The following is a 24,793-nucleotide window of genomic DNA, read 5'->3' as shown; positions in this document are numbered from 1 at the left end:
TCCTCCTACAGTCCAAAGACATGCAGGTTAGTTGCATTGGCGATTCTAAATTGTCCCGAGTGTGTGCTTGGTGTGTATGTGTGTGTGCACACCCTGCAGTGGGCTGGCGCCCTGCCTGGGGTTTGTTTCCTGCATTATGCCCTGTGTTGGCTGGGATTGGCTCCTGTGACCCTGTAGTTAGGATATAGCGGGTTGGATAATGGATGGATGGATAGTTTTTCAACATTCATATGGATAATTTCTCCATCCCTTGATTGTTCAGACGGCAATAAAATGATAGGAACTACAGGCATTCCACCTATAGTAGTTACTCGGAAAAGAAGCATGTTAAACATGGCAACAATTTGTGATTTAATGAGCACAATATGTTAATCTTTTATTAAAGTCTTTATTATAAAAACTGTTTTTGGATGCTTTAAAAATAATACCTGATACACAAATAAAGAATACAATCTTGCTAAAGACATAGAAATATGTACACATACTATTGATAAAAGAAAGCAGCCAGGTTTGTCTGTCAGGAACAATAAAAAAAACCCTCTGCATTGAAAAAAGTGAATTGAGAAACCATTAAATGATATTGAATATTATGTAATGGCTCTTTTATATCTGTAATCTCTTTATTAAATATATTCAACTTTTCTGTTTTGTGTTTTCAAAAAATATTTCTTTCAGTGCATTCGACAGTAGCAGTGATGTTTAGCCGAAGAGCCACAAGTCTTCAGACAGCTGTTTGGCTTGAGTAGCACAGCAGTGGAGTAGCTTATGTCCTAAGAGAATGAATCTTCAGACTATCAAAGACCAGATTTTGCACATGCTACAGTTGTACTGTCTGCAAAATATATAGCTTTCGTTTACATTTCATTTTAAATATATGGTTGAACTTTGAGTTTTTTATGGGACATCTGGCAAACGTACATATTAAGTACATAAAGCACAAGACAAGAATGTGTAGCACATTAGCTTTATAACCTGAGTGATGAATTACATATAAATTATACAGAAGAAATATTTTCTTTCTATGTAGGGAGTCTAAGAAAGCAAGTGTGGATTTAAATAGACGTGTTTATGATTAATGGGCAGAAAAGCAAATCACAAAGCAGCCCCACATCTTTAATCGGAATGCTGGACAGAAAAAAATTTCAGTCACACAATAAAATTTACAGCATGGCTCCCTTAGGTGAAAAGAATTTTTTAAGAAAGACATTACTGAGCAACAAGCTGATTTGATAGACAGTCTGTTACATGTACCACAATGAGAACAACATAATACTGAATCACTGCCACTATGAGACCTCTGCATTCTCCTAACTTTGAAATCTGCATATTTCACACCTTGTAAAATGTCACTTTTAAACTTGCTTCTAGAGTGAACATATTTAAAACTGAGAGTTGTATGAGGGGTAGTTTCAGCTACGCACAATTTGCTGTACAAATTAGAGTTCATGGCATTATCCTGCCAAATGTTTTAGTAATCTGTTTATAGACAATTCAACCACTTTCTTGAAAGATAATACACATAATAAATTAAAATGGGAAAAATAAGAAGTTTTTACATCATTTGTTGTATACTTTAAAGAGGCAAAAACAACAGATTATGTTCCTTCCTCCACTCTTTTTTTAACCAGATCCAGAAAAGAAACCTTGCCCAACAAACAAAGACATATCTCTCTTGTAAAGTTGGCTCCTTTGGCTTGTTAGAGCAACTGACTCTGTGGCAAGATATGAAGAGGCACAGCTATCTGTACCGGCAGGCATATGCATTGACATTTTTAACCACATAGAAACCAATAGCCATTGGTGGCATAACTATTGTTCTTCCAGCTCGAAGTGTCTTGGGCTTCAGGTCTGGAAAGGTTTCATCATCCACCATGACTAATGGCTCTCCATTAAGCTGCACAGACCTAGGAGAGATATAAAAGAGTCAGGCTTATGTGAGAAAATGCTGAACAAGTTATAGTAGAATTGGGCTATAAAACTTGATTTATCTGAATTTCAGCTTGTCTGTAGAGCATGAATGAGCTCAATGAAGCAAATTGAGTCTCAAAATTAGGCATTCTAATCTAGTTTAATCACTCACATTACTTGTATTACAGTTTGCTTTTGTGAGTCACCATGAAAAATGAGCTTGTTAAACAAAGTAAAATAATCAAATAAAACAGTAAACCAGATTTCATGATAACTTCAAAGGATTACACATACTGTAGTGCCTTCACAATTACAGAACTGATGTAATTCATACATGTTTCACTAGAGGGCACCAATGACTAATATAATGAGGCCACACGCTGCTGAGCTGTAAGGCACATTGCCTACTGTATGATCAGTTTTAACACTTCTGGACAGTGTTAATATATGGCTTCTGTATGTCCTGTCACAACAGCTTTTCACCACTTGCATCACAAAGATACAGAAACTGATGAACAGCACAGCCCAACGATCCAAAGACATATATTACAGCATACTTTACTGTTCCCACAATAATGCTCAGTTTCCAATGGTGAAGTGCCATGTGGCCTGTTTCACTGTTGTTTCAATTGCTGAAGTGTCTGCTTGCACCGACCTGAAAGCTTGTGAAAATGGCTTCTACTTACTAAAATGAAACATAAATGAGAAGTACATAGCACATGGTCACACAAAACATTACAAATGTTTTATTAAACTGGTAGGAAAGATGCTTCCTTATTTCAGGGTGTATCTAATTTCCTATCATTTTTCAAATGGGTAATCTTGGAAAACTGTGCTTGTATAACAGAGCTCTCAAAGAGCTCACACAGCTATATATGTTATCACCTGAGTTTCTTATGATTGACTGTAAAGCTGTCAGGATATTTTGTCTTCTAGAATGGGACATTTTAATGTGTGATAAGAATGGCAGGAATGGCCTTTTTGGAAGGCCTCTCCATGAAGAAAAATACAAATCAAACAAAAGGTTAACTAATATGGCACCTTTATTACACAAAATAAACATAAGGAAATGAATACAAAAAGGGAGTCATCTAATCTGCAAACAAACAGAGGAAAACAACAACGCCTGCTGCGGTTGAGGGTTGGACTGCTCACTTAACCAACAAAATACCACCAGAAAGCACTTTTTTGCCTTCTGTTCTTCTCTTTGACCCTGGCTTCTTTTCCTGTGACCAGCTGAGTTTTTACCTACTGTCCTCCAAACTCTGCACTTAAATTGTCTCTGGGGTATGGATCAGTTCTGAGCAAGCCCTAGTCAGTCAGCCATCCATTACCTTCATGGACACCACACTAAGTCTTCTGTTGACTTTAAAGCACCAGATCTCTGAGGCAGCACCCCTACTGCCTGCACTATTTGAGGAACAGCATGGTCCCATACGTTCCTTTCTAGGACTATGTGCCCTCTAATGGCTAGAAGGTGCTGCCATTTGTGGCATTTTCTCCTTGGCCTCACTCTGTCTAAGATCAGGCATTTCTGCCAGTAACTTCCCAGAATTTCCCTAAGTCCCTCCAGGCTGCTTATCTCTCTGTCTGTCATGCTGATAGCCTTGCCTACTGTCATTCTAGAACACACAGTACACAAAGGACATCCCATCCCCTTCCATTCCATTCTATGTTTAAACACACTCATTTGCAAGAATTCTTCTGCCATGACTCTCTCATTTGCTTTCTTTTGCCTCAAACCTTTTGTTGGACTTGGCTCTGCCCTGTGTTTTTCTAGTTATGCACTTACCTATTGCATCTTTTTGACCGCTGGGCATCCCCTCACAATAGCTTCCTTCACCTGCTATATAAATAAAGGTAGTACATTTTTCCCCCAAGAACAATGGTGCAGTTCCCCATTTACACAAGAGAACTAGAAAAGGATAACCTCTGCCACAATGACATCGATTTCCTGTTGATTAATTCATTCACGGCTCAGTATAATTCAGTTTATTTTTGTATGGCTCTCTTTACAGCTTGTTGGCTCAGAATTCTGCATACATATTCAGGCTACAGAGCATCATTTAACTCAGAAGCTGTTACAAAACAAAAATTTAAAGTATGTTAAATGCTATGAGACAATGATGGAGGGGCAAGGAAAGGGGGCACATAGACACCTGCCAAACTCAAAATTAAAGGAAATAAATCTCTGGAATATGAGACTCCCCGAGAAAATAAATCTACAACTTTACTTTATTTTGTATTGTTTGGAAAAATAATGGTGCAATATTAAACAAAACTGGTCACTAGTACCAATAAATTACTACAACAATGTGACACAGGTTAACGTGACACAGGTTTTCCTCAGTAGTCACTGCTTATGCACATATGTCATAGCAGCTTATTAGCCTGCTAAGATATGAAACACTCCTAGAGGGAACCTGGGGTGTCTTCTACACCAGTTGTTTTTAATCTATGATATGCATACCACCGGTGGTATATGAGGGGTTACAGGGTAGTGAGACAGGGGGCACACAAAAAAAAAAAACCACGAGCTGCAAACACTACTGAAGGTACAGGGAGAAGGAGAGAACTTCACTGTGCAAGAGACGTTTTACTGGAACGCAACCAACTCGAGTGTGACATTACTCCCAGCATTAGCCTCTGTTGGGGAATATTTTGATGTCTTAAGCAGACAATGAGAATTGATGTTGCATTCCATTTGAAGCGGGAAGTTGCAAAGTTTCTAGTTGGAATTTTCAATTTGGATTTCCAACTCAGATACTTGGGGCTGGTCTGTCAACACCAAGTTTATCCGACATCAGATTATGACATCAACCCAACATGGTGACATACACCACAAACTTTAGTGACAGCTGTATTATTATACTGGATATTAGCACTTCTGTCTATTTGTGTCTTATTAAATCAGTCATACACACTGTACTGTCCAACTTCTATCCATGGACATGTTGCTGCCGTGTTTGGATGTACAAAATATTGCATAATGCATCATTATCAACTGTTATTTATTCAGCTGGAGCAATCACAACAAAGGCTTTCCAGGACACGTCCATATTGCTTTTCTGAATGTTTTACTAGAACTTGATCAACTCGGGTGTGACATCATTCCCGGCTTTGATATCAGAGGTAAATGGAGCACAGCATAAGACTTGAGATTTACGTGTACTGACACAATGAGGACTGTATAGATTTAACCATGTGAAGTTGTCACTACCCACTTGGACAGCGAGAGCACACACCGAAGTTCATGCACATTCAAGAATGATGCCCATTTCAAGAAAGCTAGTTAGTGTCTCACATGCTCTTCAAACTTGTGAACAGCGTTCGAAAAAGAGCTCTCAGTGTTGTCTGCATGGCCATAGACAAATTTATTACATTCAGTATGCCAGTTGCTGGATGGCCCGTGGATTCAGTTTGCATTTTTTTGATTAGTGTTTTAGGTGTTGGTACTTCTGGTTTTCTGAACTTTTAGCTTTGAAAGTTGATAACTCTAAACAATCTACACATTTTCTTTCTCATTTGAAAGTCCTGCCAAATGTATCTAACTGACTTTCCCTGTCACAGTACATCATGAAACTGCATATAGGAGTTAATTACAGTCTACTTTAATCTTTATACCATATTTTCCCTTATAGAAATGGAAAGAATGTAAGAATATTTTTTATTTTTTATGCTGGTGACATGTGTGCACAAAAATACTGTTATAGGAGACTAAAATAATATTATTTAAATTGTTTGCCAAAAACAACTCCCTTTTCTCTCTAACTAAAGACAAATCAGCTGTGTATTCTTTATATAGAAAAGAGGTGCACATGTGTATTCCTAAATGGTTCAATTTAAAAAGTTTTAGATGGCACATATACATTCTAATGAGTTCAATAAAAGACCAAAATATTATGTTGTGAGTCAAGATCTTTTCCATGACAGAAACATTGAGAGAGAAAGAAACTTTTATACAGGAATTTTATACTAATTTACACACACAGTGCTGGATCACATAGAATAGTAGAATATTAGTAAAATATGGTTTTATTAATTTTTAGTCAGTTTAATGTAGTTTCAATAGTAACTATAATATGATAAAGCAATGCCTACACAGTGCTTTGAAAGTCATTTGGAGAGGATAAGATCCAAACAGAATGAATTAAGTTGTAATTATTATTTCGTTGCCAGGAAAATCAAAGTCTTTCTGTTGACCTTCGGAAGAAGGCTTAGTCAAGGCCAAATAACAATCACAAAAAAATGTGAATTTTTAAACAAAAATAGAATTCTAAGTGGGGCGGCACGGTGTCGCAGTGGGTAGCGCTGCTGCCTCACAGTTGGGAGACCAGGGGACCTGGGTTCGCTTCCCGGGTCCTCCCTGCGTGGAGTTTGCATGTTCTCCCCGTGTCTGCGTGGGTTTCCTCCGGGCGCTCCGGTTTCCTCCCACAGTCCAAAGACATGCAGGTTAGGTGGATTGGCGATTCTAAATTGGCCCTAATGTGTGCTTGGTGTGTGGGTGTGTTTGTGTGTGTCCTGCGGTGGGTTGGCACCCTGCCTGGGATTGGTTCCTGCCTTGTGCCCTGTGTTGGCTGGGATTGGCTCCACCAGACCCCCGTGACCCTGCGTTCGGATTCAGCAGGTTGGAAAATGGATGGATGGATAGAATTCTAAGTCAAAGTCTTGTTTTCTCATTTTTTTGGATTGAATCACTGTTTATATGTCAGTCAACATTTAATTGTGTGATTGCAATGGATATTATTATTATCAACAATATAGTGAAAATAATGTTGAAAGAGAAAACAAACCACAAAGTGGTGATGGGATGACATCACAAAATAACTATAAAAATAAATAAAAAGTGGAAAAACAAACCAGCCTCTTTTTTAAAATTGTATGTAGCAGTACTGTAACTTTGTTGCTTGATGTTACAGGCCTTTTCATTTTTTAGGAGGATTGGTTATTTCTGACAGATCGTACAGCCAAAAGATTACAAAGTAAGACACATTCAATTTGTGACTCCATGTGCTTAAAAGCATTGTACAGAATTGAGTCCATCATTATGAGAGGATTCAGTGTTTTTAAAAAGTTATTCAAAATGCAGACTAAGAAAGCAATGTGAGAATAGAGAGTGGACAAGGACAGTAAAACAGATAGGAGAGAAAAAAAAGTAAAGCCAATATGATAGAAAGAAAGTGAGGACTCCAAAATTACCACTACTGGCTTTGGAGGGCTGGTTCTCTCTGAAACAGTGAATAACAAAACAGTAAGAAACCTACAGTAAGAAAAGATGTCGACCTGCCACACAGGTGGCATAAACAGGTAGTTAGCTGAATTCACCAGTTAATGGCAGAAATGTACCAGTAGCAAAATATGATTAGTTCCAATGAGGGACCTCAGCAGGTTTGCTGCAGTTGAGACTTCTTTCCACATATTTACCTAAAATAAGTCAAAGGCTGCATTGAAAAAAAATTGGGTGCAAACATAGCAGTTAAGACATTACCTCTCTTAATGAGTAAACTGCTATAAAAGAAAGGCTACAGGTACCAGAAAGAAAAACATTTTCAAGGTAATCCCCTTGATGTGCTTATTTAGTTGTATTTATGGTTACATTCATACAGTAAAGTCAGTCCCACAAAGCATCATTGATTATATTCATATGATGTTCTTTCAAGGTGCACTATATTTTTAATAACAACATATTTTTGTTTCACTTTGTGTATTATACTTGTACACCTACAGCACTAAACACTCTCTTGCCATAAGTTAGATCACACCATCAAATCCCTAAATTATAGATAAACACATAGTGGACATTAAAAATTATTGAAGTAGCTTTATTTATTTGTTATCTGTCATGCATATTTTCAACACACAAATACTGTACACAAAATACAGTAAATGTTTAAAGAAATAACCTGAAAAATAATATTAATAAAGATACGTTGGATTACACATGGTGGAATAAGTAGCATTTGTTATTAGTGGATCCATTGTTGTTGGATTTCTGTTGGATTGGAGGCTATGCATGTTAGGGTAACTGGTAATTCTGAATTGGGTGTAATTGTTGCCTTGGGTTCAGTTGTGGAGGGACAGATTTCAGCCCCAGCCTGAATTTGGATTAAATGGGTTTTGAATGTGTTATATTATGAAGAATATAATGTATAATTATAGTGCATTCCTCCCTTAAATAGATGCATAAAAAGAAATACACCCTTTAAAGGTACATTACCTCCATTATTCAAAATGCAATAAAGATAAAAGCATCAGTCAAATTTTATTATTATTCATTTTGGCAGAAGTGTGTGTGTTTAGTTCATACTGTACATGGTTATGTACTTTCATTGTTGTTTAATTATAAAGCTGTGTATGTGCTCTGGCTGTCTTGAATGTAAAGGTTAAGTGAATTTAACTGGAAGTACTGTAATTTGCACACTTATTTTTAGGCTTTCTACATATTTCTTAATAACTAAAAAGGAACAATGAACAATTTATGCTTTATAAACAATGTTTTATTTCCGATAGTTGTTTGTTATATATTTGCTAATGTAATAAACATGATCTTGGCACAAGTGGTCCATATTTACATAAAAAATGGGTAGCTGAAATTACGTAGTATCAGGATTCTGGTGTTCACCATTTTCCAAATTATGGTTAAATTTCAAGATTTTGTGGTAGTTTTATGTAGTATCATTGTTTTCCTACAAAGTGATTTAAAACTTCTTATGGTTTATTTTTGTGCTTGTCATTTTACCTTATTATATTTTAGAGCAGCAAAATAATACACAGTGCTCTGAATGACCCTGCATAGTTTTCTAATTGTACATAAGCTTTTTTGTGAATTAAAGGAAATTATCTCCCAAACAGACTGCTATATCCTATGCACATGGTGCAATTGTTTCCGTATTACTACAGTGCAAGCATTAGCAAGTTAAAGGATTTGTAGCTGGAGGCTTCAGCCACTTAGCAATGCTGTCTACATTATTATTTTAACTACAACTATCCTTACGTATTTTACTTGAAAAAACTTTATGTAAAACACCTTGAAAAATGCACACTATATAAAGCAGAATCTATACTGTATTTGAAACTTCATTCTTCATCCTTAAGACTAGTGCCTTTGTGTCTGTCATAGAGTCAACACAAGTGAATGTTCTGACTTACATTTTCCTATGTAGTCATGTGCTGATTTTACTTCCAAATAAATACTGTGACGTTATACATAAAAACTGAATAGCAACGTATTTGCAATTACAACCTTTGTAGTTTTAGCCAGTACTAAATTCACTACATGTGCATAGCATCAGACTTGAATTTGCCCTGCAGGCTTTGTTGACAACCACCCATTGACGACCTTTAATACAGGATTTACTTTTGTTGTAATTTAATTTTAGTTTTTCTCTCTCTCTTTTATAAGCACCAGCCCATGGCATGTTCCACAACTACTACATGGGTGTTCCAGTTCACAGTGTCTTCACAGCAGCTTGATAAATGCAGGATTTTTAATAAAACATGAAAAATCAGGAATTTATTTATTTTTATTAAATGTGCAGTCATTTTTTTCTCTATGACAATATTAATGCTTCATGACTTAATTCATCTTGAGCAACAATGATAGTTGTTACTCTAAAATGGAATTCTGAGGGGACATCACTTTATCAGAAATAAAAAGAAACACCTCTGCCCCATGCTTTAAGATGATAAAAAGGAAGTCTTGTTAGAGAGTTCCTGGTACTCTGCTTCATTTGGAGGATGTCAATGGGTGCTTAGCCAATTATATATGAACCAGGGAATACACATTTTTGGTTTTGACTTTGCCTTTTTCTCTGAGGTACCATTATGCTAGGTGAACTAACATGAATAATGATGGAATAACTGAAAGAAAAGAGTAAAGTCTAAACCAAAATATTAGTGGAAGACTGAGAAGTCAACTACACTATTATTATGGCCAAATCATGACACAAAATTAAAGTAAAAAACCTGAGCGAGGTCATAATCCAGAGAATAGCAAAAGAAGAATAGAATTTAAAATCACAAAATGGGTTGTTTTTGATCCACAAAGTCAGGTAATGAAGTGCTTCCAAGTATGAACTTTAATGAAATACGACCATTACACTGTAAATTGGAGGCCACAACCTCTTAGGACATGCCGCTAATAACACAAACAACTCCTCTAATGACAGGAAGTCAAAATGGTGATTGTGATTGTGAATAAACAATGACAGAAAATACATAAAAATACAAAAGTAAGCATTAATTAAAAATAATGCCAAATTCAGATTTTAGAACTCAAGAAACCCCTAATATAAGTGCTAGATCTTGTAAAAAGATGGAGAATAACTTGCAAAAATTGAAATAATAAACCCACTCAGAAGAGTCATTTTCCTCTGACTGGCACACAGTGGTGTTTCCAAGAGGACATGTTAGTGTGTGTCTACTACAGTGGAATGGGTTCCATCTTAAGTCTCCTTCCTCCTTTGATACCTACTGCTGTCTAGATGTATTCAGCACCCTTATGATCAGTAAAGTGCAGCTTTTAAACTAATAGCTAAACATATTAACAAAATAATATATACAACAGAAAAACAACCCTGAACATCCATAATATGAATTAAAAGGCCATAAATTTAAAAAATGCTATGACCTCTACCTGTCCTGACTGTTCTCCTGACAGTTCAGCTGTTCAGACTGCTGGTGACAGATATTGCAACCTGAACACTTCAGCCTGTTATCACTGTACTTCATTATGCATTTTGTATTGTATTCTAAATGTTCCTGGCATGTACTGTTAAAAAGTATTTGGTCAGTTCCCTATCACAATATGAAAGTTCCAGATATTTCTACCATATGCACATTGGCCACCACTGGAAGATCATTTGTGTATGTGGGATTGTGTCAGACACAACAAGCCTGCCGGTAGTTTCAAGGCCATGTCCATAGGAAAGAGACACAAAAGCACAATGCAGTAGTTAAACACATATGGATGTTCTGAGTTAGTTTTACAAATGTAGTTTGGTACACAAGAAGTGCGTCGATTGCTGTAGACTTCTTATAATCAATCCCTTTGCAAGAAAACATAAAGCTAGACAATTTTTTAAAGTGTCGCTTTAACATTTGTGGTGTTTTTATATAATGACAAGATGACTGATGGCAATTTTAATGTCAAAATAGCTGATGGCATTTTTTTCTGTCCTCCTGGCCACTGGAACTTTCTTTATTCTTTGTTAGTTAATATTGCCTAATCTTAGTTTTATATATTTTTCTTTTTTACTTTCTCGTATATGAAGTACTAGCTGTGTCCCGCGGCTCTGCCCGCGTATTAGTGAAAAAGGACAGTGAGGAGGGCCCTGCCCGGCTCCCCACTCCTGACGTCACGCTTCCCCCTCCACTCAGCCTGCAGCCTCTGTCTCAGATTAGCGCAAATATATCCTGCGAGTGAACTATGATTCTTACCGCAATAAGTGAAGTCGCAAAATTAACCGGAATGTTCAAGCAAATTATAGAAAAAAACCCAATTTAAATCCATTAAGTAGTTCTCTTGTGAAATGCGGGCAGACATACAGACAGACAGACGTTGGATTTTATATAGAGAGAGATATGGAAAGATTTGGTATGGAGATTTTGATGAATTTCGACGTTTTAGACCTCCCTGACTTTATCATATATGAAGTATAGAAAAAGTATGGGAATCCTCCAAAAATTCCATTTTGAGATTTTGATGAATCTCAACGCTTTAGAACTCCCTGAGTCTGAAAATACCATTTTTGGAATTATGTCTGTTTGTTGATGTGTGTGTATGTAAACACAATAACTTTAGTATGCTTTCACCAAGGTCAACCAAGTTTTGCATACAAGTATTAGGTACAAAACGTAGATTTCTACCAACTTTCGGGCTATTTCCGTTAACCGGAAGTGGAACTTTACCTTTTATGCATGCAGCTGCAGAGCGCGATTTATTCAACTTTACTTTTATAATAATTGTTCAATATATTATTAATTTGATTTGATTTGTTGTTGATAGTTCTTTAATGTACATAATATAAAAATATAATCATTGTCTTGCGGTTTACTTCTCAAATATTCATCCCCATATCTGAATATACGAGAAAGTCTAGGGGAGACCACTTTGGATTTTTCTTTCTTCATCTTGTAAAGCACTTTGAGCTACATCATTTGTATGAAAATATGATATATAAATAAATGGTGTTATTGCTGTTGACTGTTGCCAGTCCTGTAGACTGTTACTTTCAACCCAGGGGAGATCAACCATCAGGACATTCTTGGTGCTTGTCTAGGGGCCTTTGACAAGGGTCCTTTTTACCAATACACTCAACTTATGAAATGGGTATCTGCGAGTTGAAATGTCCAAGATTTCCTCCCCCTCTCAATGGAATGATCGAGTATGTGCATGCCAAAATAATTAGGAGGACCCACACTGGATGAAGCAATCGAGTCTCATGCCATAATCAAGTGTGAAAAATACCACTCTAGACCTGTTGTATGTGCGATACATTATTAAAAGTATGATTAAATCTGTTAAGGAGTTAAGTCACCCAGGGACCTGTGTGGGTGGGGTGGTGGGTGGTCTTAATCCGGCCTTCCTTTCAATTGTAATCAGTGCATTAATGTGAAATTGGTGCAACTTGCTGTGGCTCCTTAAAGAATTTCTTTCATTGTCTATGCTGTGAATGTGATATCAGGGTCAATGATACTTCTGAATTTTTCCCTACACAGTCTCTTCACAAAGCTACCACCGATGCGCACATGCCCAGTGTAGACAAAGGTCTATGTTATACGCATTTTTGTGTGTTTCAGTATGGACAGGAATAGATTTAAAAATGGTGCTGAAACTTTAGTGTCAATGGAAACTCAGTTTTTTAAAGGAAAACATGGTAGCTTGGGTGTATCCTTTGACAGAATATAGGAATTTCCTTTACTGATAAGACATTTTCTGTATAAGGTAAACAATATTTGGGTGCTCTCATTGTGCACTTGAATCCAGAATAATGGATAGAGGTTCAAAAGCAAATTCTAGAAGTCTGTCCATCCATCCATCCATCCATCCATCCTCTTCCGCTTATCTGAGGTCGGGTCGCAGGAGCAGCAGCTTGAGCAGAGATACCCAGACGTCCCTCTCCCCGGCCACTTCTTCTAGCTCTTCCAGGAGAATCCTGAGGCGTTCCCAGGCTAGCCGGGAGACATAGTCCCTCCAGCGTGTCCTGGGTCTTCCCTGGGGCCTCCTCCCGGTTGGAAGTGCCCAGAACACCTCACCAGGGAGGCGTCCAGGAGGCATCCTGATCAGATGCCCGAGCCACCTCATCTGACTCCTCTGGATGTGGTGGGGGACATTGAGTCTAGAAGTCTGTATTAATATAAATAAAATTAAAATTAACAATAAGCAAAGTGGGTCAAAAACATAGTAGGAATTGGATTCTGTCCAGCCATGACTTTACCTCTCCCATTTATTTCTTCTTTCTGTCATTTTCTCAAGGTGACCATATTTCCTGGGATACGAAAATTCATAAAACAAAAGCTTTGCTCATATTCAGATTCATGGTACTCTGGAGAAAACTACAAAATCATGTAACTGAAGTGGGGACTCTGCTTACTTTTAAAAAATCACTTGAAGGAGGATATTGAGATAACTTGACTAAAAGGTATTGTAAGCAAAGATGTATTTGTTATTAGATAAGTAAAATATGTTATTCATATCCTTTTATCAAGTACTATACAATAATGGATGTATGTTAAGAAATGTATTGTACACAGTTAAACTTCTTTCTGCTCATTGAAGTATTAATTAGCTTATTAATTAGTACAATGTGCATTTTCAGAAGCACAAAAATCAGAATGATGTAGTAAACATTAAACCAATTAGTAATTGAGTATTTTATCTATTTTTACTTGAATGAACTTATGGAATACTATTAAAATTTGTTTTTTTCCACAACGCATTCATTCATTCGTTCATTTTCCACTCTCCTGCCCATTCTGCAAAGAAAGCTCATTTTGGTGGCTTGTACCTGCAATCTCTTTCTTTTAGTTATTACCCAAAGCTCATGAATATAGGTGAGGGTAGAGACACTGATTGACTGGTAAATCGAGAGCTTCACCTTCTGACTCAGCTCCTTCTTCCACACTTCAGTTTGGTATAGTGACTGCAATACTGTGCTTGCTGCCCCAATCCATCTGTGAATCTCATCATCCCCTTTTCCCTCCACTTTTGAACAAGACCCTGAGGTATTTAAACTCCTCCATTTGAGGCAGTAACTCGCCTACTACTTGGAGAGGACAACCCACATTTTTCATACTGAGACCTTGCTCTCAGATTTGGAGGTGCTGATCCTCATACCTGCCACTTCACACTCGGTCACAAACCTTCCCAATATGTGCTGGGGTTTGCAGACTGATGATGCCAATAAGACGACATCTTCTGCCAATATCAGCGATACGATTATAAATTCACCAAACTGGACCCCCTCCCCTGCCTGATTGTGCCTTGATTGTGCCTGTCCATGAAAACCACAAACATGATAGGATCCCTATTGGTCTTGATAGCTTTCCTAATTGTACATTGCACACGCTCATGATTTAGTTCACAACAGATGTACATACGGCTAGCTGACTAAATGGCTGATAATATAATTATTGTCGACAAAAACAGTCTGTGCCTTTTTTTCTCATTGTTGGTAGCAATTGGTGTTACTTTTGAAATATTTTTCAGATGGTGTTGCCCTCTACCTAGGTTTACAGACTCATGTTGGCAGCTCAAGTGATGTAGCAGAAACATGAACATGCTTCTGACTTTATAATGTAATGTTCTGTCTAGTTCAAAGTTAGTTATTTTTGTTCAGAAGAAGGAAACGAATAATCATGGAAGTGAACATATTTTGATATTGTGTAAGTTCTTTCTGGGTGAGGAATCGATCTGGAGTAGCTGGAAAATCTTTGTTTCTTTTGTGTTTTATCCACATCATTTTTAATAGTCTAGAGCATTATTATAATTCTTCTATTTTAAATTGCATGTTATCATTCTGAGGATGAAGCTCTTTGTGCACTATGCCCTTCAGTTTTTATAGATTTGTTTCTGTTGTTTTTGTTAATGTTTACTGTACTTATAACAGTAGTTTGCCACTGCAATCGAACATCTTTTTTGACCAATTCAGCAAGTCATGTATTTATGTAAGTGGTTACTAAGAGAACTTTTTGAAGCTTAACACTAAAGGGGAACATTTTTTATTACATGGAAATAATCACCTTATAAGTAATTCCATGAACCTGATCAGATAGCACACTCAAGTAACACCCTATTTACTTCTAAGACAGTAGAGAGTTTAGTATGCCTTCCATAATAATGATTTAAAATCATTAAAAATCACAATAGCCAGTTATATATTTTGAACATACCTTTGTGACTTTTAAAATATGCCTGAGTGGATAAAGAGATTGACTGGGATTTTCATCCTTTTCTTGAGAGGATTTTGTTTCAGATAAATTAGGCTTTAACAGCAAGTATCCTAAGTTGATTTGAATAATCACAGGTTGAAGTATTTGGGAAGGTCAGAACTGTTGTCTTTGACATAGAAAAACACATCTAGTACCAATTTTCATTTCAAAGTCCGCACTTACTTTGCCTGAAGACCTTCAATTCCATGTGGCTGTAACAAATACTGATGCACTGTTTTGTTCCGGAGAGTCCCTGCAAGTTTGATTTTCTTCCGTGACCGGTGTAGATTAATGATGTAGAGAGTTATTGATCCTCGCACATAGTTGTGACTGGAATGGCAAAGAATAATGAGAATATGTGGGATCTGTAATCTTTGAAATTCTTCACAATTTTTTTAAAGAAAATAAAATGCCAGTAAATGTTATGGAGCATTAAAACATGACGGGCATAGCTAATTTTGAACATAACTCTAAAAAAGCTAAACTTTATTTTTTTTTACATCCCAGATTATAACTTTTCTGTTTTCCAAAACGTTCCCCTACAATTTGAATAAGATCTAAGGATTGTAAAGGGATCATAGACTATAAAGATCCTATGTGAGTTCAGCTCAGGAGATACAAATAAAATATACTGTAGATTTTTAAGATGTAAATGTCAGGGTATATTACTTATAAAACAACTTTCTTATAATAATAAGCACAAAATATAACGCAGATTTGTGCAGATATTTGCAAATAAGCAAGTAATGTGATTATGATTTATGATAGCAATGACATTTATATTTAATTAACTAAAAAGACGGCATATTAGTATGAAGGCACCTATAAATTGTACTCAAAATTGTTTCCAGTTTTTGAAGGCATCCATTAAAAGCTGCTATGTATTATGAATTAGCACAGGTGCAGCCTGTTAATATGAATTGCCTCATTGCAATAAAAGTCATACTGCACTCACAGAAAGATTAAGCATGCATAACGTATACATGATTATTTCCATCAGTAATTGGTAGTTTTCATAAATAAAATTATTTGCATCAGAAAAATATATAAACTATTGTGCTATTCATAATAAAGTATTTTATATGTTCTGTATGATTTTTGAAGTGTGGCACATTTCAAAGCATACAGAATTACTTTCTTTATGTTATCAGCTTTGCTTTTTACAGCTCTTAATAGTCTAGCTGCCAGGGAAGAGTGCAGCTGTAAAACAGTAGCATTGCTATCCGGCAAACAAACTGGCCTGCTTTTCAAAGTTATTTAATAAAGTATGCTGGGTTTCTGATTGCTGTTTTTAACATTTAAGATACTATGGTTATTTTTCATTGGTGATGATAATTCAGTAATTTATTGAAGAAGCTAAAGAGATAAAATAAAAATTAATAAGAAACATTATTTCATGTCCCTTTCTGTATCTCAGCATACCACTACTTGGAAATGAGAACTGAAATATAAGTTGTGTTTTTAATTGTACAACAGTGCAACATTTTATGGTGGGCTGAGGTTGATGCAGTTTTTCATTAATGTAAAACATCTATTTAGGTTAGGTTCAATGAGCATATACATATTAATTATTTTATTTATTTAAAGGAATACTCCAAAATTATATTTTTTATGTTACTTACCTCATGCACTTTGTAATGTTGCCCTACCCCCCACAAAAATAATCTTATGTTTTCATGCAAAATGGAGAGAAAGAAGTTCAAAAGAGAACTCAATGGTGGACAGTGCTGTATAACAGTAAACAATGTGAAAAATTACCATAGAAAAAAGAAAAATATATCTCATGTTACTCGTGTTACATAATCCACGTCTGCTATCCACTCAAAACATGCAAAACAATTTTTTTTGGTAAAATATTGTTAAAATTATTTCCAGTATTACTGGCGCATACATAATCACTAAACCTAAAGCCTCATGGGATTGACTTTTTGAACTGAAGACCCACCTCTCCTTATCATTCACTATTCAAGAGTCCTGTCTTCAATTCAAAAACTTCTTTCCATGTGTTTGAGTTTTCTGTGTATATGTGCCAAAAATTCCAGAAGTAACTGTTTAGCAATAATAATAAAAAAAAAATTCGTTTTACATGTTTTGAGCAAACAATGAGATAACAAGTATTTGGATTATACAACATGATTAATGTGAAATTATTTTCTTTTTCTTTTTTATACAGATACTCTTTCCACCTTTGATTTCTGCGATGTCTTAAACTTGAAAATATCAAATTAAAAAAACTTTGTTTGCCACTATAAAGTACAAGGGGTAAGAAATATATTAAAAAATATAATTTTTGGGTGGAGTATTTCTTTAAGTAACAGAACATACCAACAAAACATAACTTAATGAAATAAAAGAATGTGGAAAATACAAAAATAGCTTCCAAATACATTCCAAAAAACTCAGTACTCTGTTTTATTAATTTTATTTCTATAAAGTAACATAGTATACAATCAAACAGATATGAAGAAGGGGCCTGAGTTGCCTCGAAAGCTTGCATATTGTAATCTTTCTAGTTAGCCAATAAAAGGTGTCATTTTGCTTGGCTTTTCTCTACATTCATAATGGCTAACACGGTACAACACCCTAGTACTACAGAACTTATACAACAAATTACTTCAAACTCGATCTAAAAACAATAACAGAGAAATAAAAAAAAACCCATAAAAGATAAAACCTAACAACACAAGAATTTGATCCGCAGCTAAGAAAACTCAGAACTAAACAAGTGGCTACAAACCCCCAGTGACTGCAGGTTTTTGTTCCAGCCAATTTACCAATCAGTGTGTTACTTTCTATCCTATTGATCTTAAGCGACCTTGGGTTTGTGAAAGGCGCTCAATAAATGTAAATTATTATTATTATTATCTCATTCTTTAATGAACTGGTCTTTTTTCTCTTTTCTTAGGCGGAGTGATGGCTCTGTGGCTAGGGTTCGAATCCTGTAAAATGCCAGAAGTGACTCTACTCCATTGGACCCTTGAGCAAGGCCCTTAACCTGCAACCTTAACCTGCATTCCTGGGTATGACATGAATCTGCATCCAGCCCTGCAAGCAGGTCCTCCAACTTCTAGGGAAAACCTGGGAGGTTGGTGGCAGGATTGGCACTCCAGCCATTGTAAAAAACCTCACATTCTTCAGTGTGGTACTGAAGTGTCACCCATTGCACAGCTGCTCATGTAGTGTCACTTTCTCCCTGTCTACTTCAGTCATTGTTAAATGCCATTATTACAATACAGTTAAGTGAGTAAATGCCACAGAAAAAATGTGAACTAAAATAATGATGGAAGAGAATTAACAACTTAAAATTATGTCAAAAATATGAATATTTCTATAGTTTTTTATGAATGTAATTTTTTTTTTCTAAATGCAGAATAAGAGAAGAAAAAGGGAGAATCTAATTAAATAATGAAATCAATTAAAGGAAAAATTGGAAAAGTGGATGGAACAAAACCTGCAGCCACAGGGGTCCCAAAGACTCACGTCGTGTTGTCCATGACATGATCTTGTGTTTTTTTTTTTCTTTTTCAGCTAGCAGAATTTACTTTTTCCAGACTGATCCTGGGGAACACTATGTTTACTTGTCTAGTATGCTTTCTTTTCAGATCAAAGAACTGTTGTTATTGGCTTTATTGTGTTTCTGGTACTTTATTGTAACAGTGTGAAATAATTTTGGAAGAAATATGAAGAAGAACTAAAAAAGAAGGCTCTTTTCTAGACAATTACTTGATTAATAGATGCTGAAGAGTGTAACAGGAACACAGCAGAAATGTCAGGATTTTCAGTCCATTTAAAATTCCATACCATTTGTTTACATTATAAAATACCAATTCTATATTACATATTATATATATATATATATATATATATATATATATATATATATATATATATATATATTACTTATGTAGCAGCGAAAAAATTGAAAACAGGCACAGATATAAAATATTAAAAATAATTGCTAGTGAAAATGAACTCAGTGAAAAACAGCAACTGAAGAATTTTATCAGGGCAGCATGCATGGAGTAAATCTATTCTGGTGCTGACAACCCTGAGATCTGGTAAACATAATTGTAGTTATATAATAGCCTTCTTCAAAGGAGATGATGGCACTTTTAATCTTGTCACAAGACAGACCAATCTATTGTTCATCCAGCCGCCCAGAGGTATCAGAGAGGAGATGAAGATCCTGGGCACCTTTCAACAACTCTCTGACATAAAAAAGGACCCCCTCATGTTTGATAATTGATACTAGTTAACTTTTATAACTCTATTCTGTTAAAGACTGAGTGTCTGAAGTCTATTATTTATGTATCTTCATGATCAACAGATAAGGCCTTCTATATTTACCATTTGCTTGTGCGATTTTCATTCCACATACCCTTAAACCAGATGTCAAAAGCAATTTATTCTATGTGACCAAGACAATGGACAGTAGCTCTTCCTCTCTTAAATATCCTCAGCAAAAATGAACTAATTAACACAAAATCTGCAAATAGCTGCTTAATCAAACAGTTATTCATTATTTACATAGTGTCTTTCATGGTCAGCACAGCATTATTAAAGAAACTGTTTTTCTGGTTGTACAGTATTTGCTTTACAGACAGGGAACTATTAAGATATTCACTTACTTTTGGAAATTGGTACAGTGTGCATAGATTCTCAGTTTGTCTCGGATCACTCTGCCTGGATGTGGTTTTCTTTGTAAACCAGCCACATGTACTGCCAGCACTCGGGGACCCACAAGCTTTTTGAAAAGCAATGATAGCCAATAATCCTGCAAAAAAGAGCCCAGAGAAAGTTTTGCACAAAAATGTGTAAGTCCTTTACTTTCTTAGGGTCTGCTTAATACTATATTTTGTATTATGTCTCTGACTTTAAGCTATAGTTTCTTATGCATATTGAAAAACTGGTGTTATGTCTTTTGTCTGAGGTTCTACTTACTGTATTTTCTTCAACTACCTAATTAACAGTAATGCTTTATTTAACACTTCAGTTAGTCCAGTGGATTTATAAGCTATACAAAGTAAAGTCCACACTACTCATATGGTTCTCTGACAATATCTTCAAGAATTTCTAAATATTTCATTAGATAAATCTAAAATAAATGTCTCACTCTGTTTGTTACAACCTCAACAGATAAACACAGTTATAGATTTGTTTTGATTTTTTGCCTATTGTTAAATCTCAGAACTCTATTACAATGAGGTTACAATATGTACATAATGTATCAGCTTATCCAAAAATAAAATTTAAATATTCATTTGTTAGTAATTTACAAAACATTGTAGTAATGCATCTGGAAAAAGGGTGCAATAGCCCCCTTTTAAGTATGCAATATTAAAAATAGCCCAGCATGTCATACTGTAATTATGCAAAAATATTAACTTTAAACACTGAAACAGAAAGCACAATAATTTGTTTAGCACAGTAACTTGTCTAAATATTATTAGACATATTGAAAATTATTCAGTTAATGATTAACTATAGAAAGAATGTAATTCGTGTGCATTTAATTAAACTAGATTGCTGTGAAAATGAAGATCCTGAAAATTGTAAGGAATGTGCGCTGTTCATTTGCAATTTTATTTTGAAACAGTGGGGTCTTCAATGAAAAAACAGAAATCAGCTACTATGTTGTTTTAAACTGTGCATTCACTGCAAGCATTCTATACTTGTTAATCCAATTATCATCAGATATACTAAACAACTTGATCCTGTGTAAATCATCTGAAGTGCACACTTTGACACCCATAGACATTGGAATTTGTATGAAAGCTACTAGTCAAGTCAAGTCAAGTCAACTTTATTTATAAAGCACTTTACATACAACAGCCGCTGACCAAAGTGCTGTATTCAGAAAACAAAATGTATGTGAAATAAGTTAACATTGTGAGCAACAGAATATTTTCCTTAATTATTATGATTGAAAAAAAAAAAGTTTGTTGATAAAGGTGGCTATGTGTTGAAGTATGGAGTCATGCTGGTATCATATTTTATTGTGTGACCATAACCCACCACAGAATCAATACTGTGTGGAGGATCATGGGTGCACTGCACCTGCCAAATCCCAAATGTAATCTGTGTTAAAAATTCAATGGTGTAAATACCACACAGGCATTTCTTGAGGATGGCACCAGTATATGTCTGTTTTATGTCTAGTTTTGGTAAGAAGAAGGCCTGTTTTGAAAGCTCTTGCTGTATGAAATGTAACAGAAACTACAGGATTTAATGTTGCATGGTCAATGTATACCTCTAACAAGCAGCAGAGGCAACTGGCTACCGTAAGTATTACACACTAAGACACTTGCTGTTTTGGTGGTAGTTCATTTGAGACTAATGTTCAAACTGCATATTTGTCTGCATCATCTTCATGTGTAAATCCAGTGGTCGTCAACCTTTGTGCTGTCATTGAAATCCTACTCCCCTAACTCTTCTGTACACAGACTGGGACATTACCCAGAAATCTACTGAGGGCTTTACATCTTTGTGGATCATAGCAATTGCTGCATGCTGGTGTTGCACACACTGTTCCAATGCTGTTGTTTTTCAGAGCCAGCCAGGTCTCTCCTAGTGGGTATGAGATGTTTCCTGCAACCTTTATTTCCAATAACACCTCACTATCACAATCATATGTGCAGAATATTTTGGCTTGACCATTCAGCCTCAAAAAGAAAACAATTTGTCCCCTATCAAAATTATTCAGTTGTACGTATAACTCATTGCCATATCAAGGAGAGATTCTTTGTGTGCTGTACTGACTGTGCAACATCAGCATCATTAGCTCCTGTTTGGTTCATGTCTTTAAATGTCAAGTTCATTACACAAATATGTTATTAAATCCCTTTGCTGTTAATTTCTATTGGAGAAATACATAAGAAATGCTTAGCCTACCTACTAACATTGATTTTACATGCCTGTTTTTATACAAATTGTCTATTGGTATAACTATTACTGTAAATGAAAAAACTTTGGAAAGTACTTTTATTTCCTTACACATCCCATTTTTAGAGGGTTTAGAAGCTGTAAATGAGTATGGGGTGTTTTGTGTGTGGTTACGTTACCCCTTAGATGGACTGGGATCATATCCAGGGCTGTTTCCAACCAAACACATACAGTATCTGGGAGTTTTACCCCTATTATGAAATTTATTTTTAAAGTGATGCCTTCAAGACCTAGTCATATTACCTTCTAAACAATTTAGTCTTAAAGGATAACATATCCGGTTACATATAATTTATAATGAACCATGCTTAATACAAAATTGAATCTGATGTGACATAACATTCATAAAATGTCACTATTCAGAGATTTTTCATTAAAATAAAACTTGAAAATTATAAACTGACTTTGATCATTAACAAATATATTTATGTTACAGTCCAGGTTCCTTCTAAATACCTTCTAGTTGAACCTAATCATAGACAAAAATGTAACAAGAACTCACAGGTATTTATATTTAATTTATTATAAGCTTTAATTTTTCTAAAATCTATTTTCTAATACAGGGGAGTCAGAAACTCTTATGAAGGCATCAGGTGTAAGTCAGGTATACCAACAATTAACGTACAAAATTTAACACAAGGCATACTCACACACAGACCCACAGATCTATCACTTATTTATTTTTTTAATGCCATAAGTTTTACTATAGACAATGGCAGTGACAGAGTAATTTAATGTGTAAGCACCACCACAGGCTACCTCTTTAATGGAATGGATGTATTTGCCCTGTGACAGACTGGCACCCTGCCCAGATGTTGTTCCTGTCTTGCCGCTGATGATCACTAGGATAGGCTCCAGCTGCCCCTCCCCTGGATAAGAAGGTTAAGAAAATGGATGGATGTTTCTTTACTTTAGAAAAGTAATGTGCTGGTCAATAAGGCCCAAAAACTGAGTCATCATTGGGGCTTCACTGACAGTGGGATTTTTGTTTTGTAACAGTTTAAAGGTCTAAAACAAATTTATTTTTTGTTAAAGGCTTATGAAAATCAACATTCCATGTTTTTCTGTTTTTTATAATTATATTAAACTTTTGAAATACATAATATTAGAATAACCATACAGAATATTTCATTATTTATGAACCATAAAGTAATAAACACTTTATATATTTTTTCCTACAGAAAAAATAGAAAGTACATTAACCAGATATTCTTTTCTCCATAACTGGACCAGCACTACATACAAAGGGGGTTAAATAATGTATAAAAATACATCTGTTAAACTAGGGGATAAATATCATAATCAAATATAGCTTTGGAACTAGTAAGACTAAATTCTATTTACTTATTTATTTTTATTTAAGTGCCACTGGTTCATTTTAGCTCAAGTAATTAGATTACCTGTATGACAGCAACAGATGGCTTAGAAGACTATTCCATATTAAAAATTATAAAAAAACTAGGGGGCTTTGCCCCATTCTCATTTTGCTCGCTCACCCCCGGGTTTGGTTTCCCGGATATACAATTTAAAGAGATTGTTATTTTCATGGGAATTGATACATGTGCATTATTTTCACTTTTACTTTAAAACTTTTGTAAAAACAATATTTGGAATTAACTTTTCTTCAAGATCACATTGAATTTTGATTCCGTGTTTAGACTTACAGTACATCGTGACAACGCAACTTATAACTGCCTTTAAGTGAATATCGTTTCTTTCTCTCTAATAAATAGAACGACTTTCTCGAATGTTTGTCCATGGTCTTTCTTCCTCGCTTTGTCGTTGACGTATCATCTTAAACATATAAAATTATTGTCCTGATAAAATTTATAAGAGTTGAGAGTGCAAGAAGCGTGTCTGACAAAAGCATTCACACGACTGAGGTTAGATGATCATGGTCTTGTTTGTAAATAGTTGAAAAAAGGGCGTGACTTGAAAGAATCTCATTTTAAAAGTCTTCGTCTGACAGGGACTTCTTACTGTAACAACGTTTTTGGAATCTTTTAATTCTCGCTGGCAACACGAATTTGACGATCTACAAGTCTCTGACTTAAAGTTTAAATCCAAACAATATATTCAATCTCTTTTTTCTGTTCCGTTATTTCACCAAGTAATTATTTCTGTTTGTTTGCACTAATGCGATCTTTCCTATCATTTTTTTGAGACTTTTGAATTTTCGTACTTCCATTATCTCTAACCTGCTGTGTATGTGTACCGTGCCAATATTTTTAAATTCTTTACGATGTTCTAGTTTGTCCTCTACTCTTTGTCCTTTATTTCCGGCCCCGGGCATGGTTAAATCTCTTTCTCGCAGGTCGCATTACGCTGCTCGTGTTGTGATTGAACGCACGCTAAGGAGATACGGTCAGATCATCTGCTGTCTTTCTACTGCTGCCTGCGAGCTGCATTTTCTTTTTTTGGCACTGCGCGTCGATCATTTAAAAGTCTGCACAGCAGCTGTCCTTTTGTCTCGCGGGATGTCAAAGTGTCTTCCGAGAAGATCACGTCTCGT

The 24,793-nt window shown here is 35.5% G+C and overlaps 1 protein-coding gene across 1 annotated transcript in view; it reads right to left on the bottom strand.

Annotated features, from left to right (window-relative positions):
* Positions 1-627: 627 nt before the first annotated feature.
* hpse2 (heparanase 2) overlaps positions 628-24,793 on the bottom strand; it is a 306,556-nt gene continuing 282,390 nt past the window's right edge. Inside the window, exons 10-12 of the mRNA XM_028795686.2 lie at positions 19,968-20,113; positions 15,523-15,669; positions 628-1,904 (exon numbers count right to left, since the gene is read on the bottom strand). Coding sequence (XP_028651519.1) covers positions 1,739-1,904; positions 15,523-15,669; positions 19,968-20,113 — 459 coding nt within the window. The 3' untranslated portion in view covers positions 628-1,738. The remainder of the gene's footprint in view (positions 1,905-15,522; positions 15,670-19,967; positions 20,114-24,793) is intronic.

Source organism: Erpetoichthys calabaricus, chromosome 2, assembly GCF_900747795.2.
Source record: "Erpetoichthys calabaricus chromosome 2, fErpCal1.3, whole genome shotgun sequence".
NCBI lineage: Eukaryota > Metazoa > Chordata > Cladistia > Polypteriformes > Polypteridae > Erpetoichthys > Erpetoichthys calabaricus.
The sequence above is the reverse complement of the archived record's forward strand: the minus strand, read 5'-3'. Positions and strand labels throughout refer to the sequence as shown.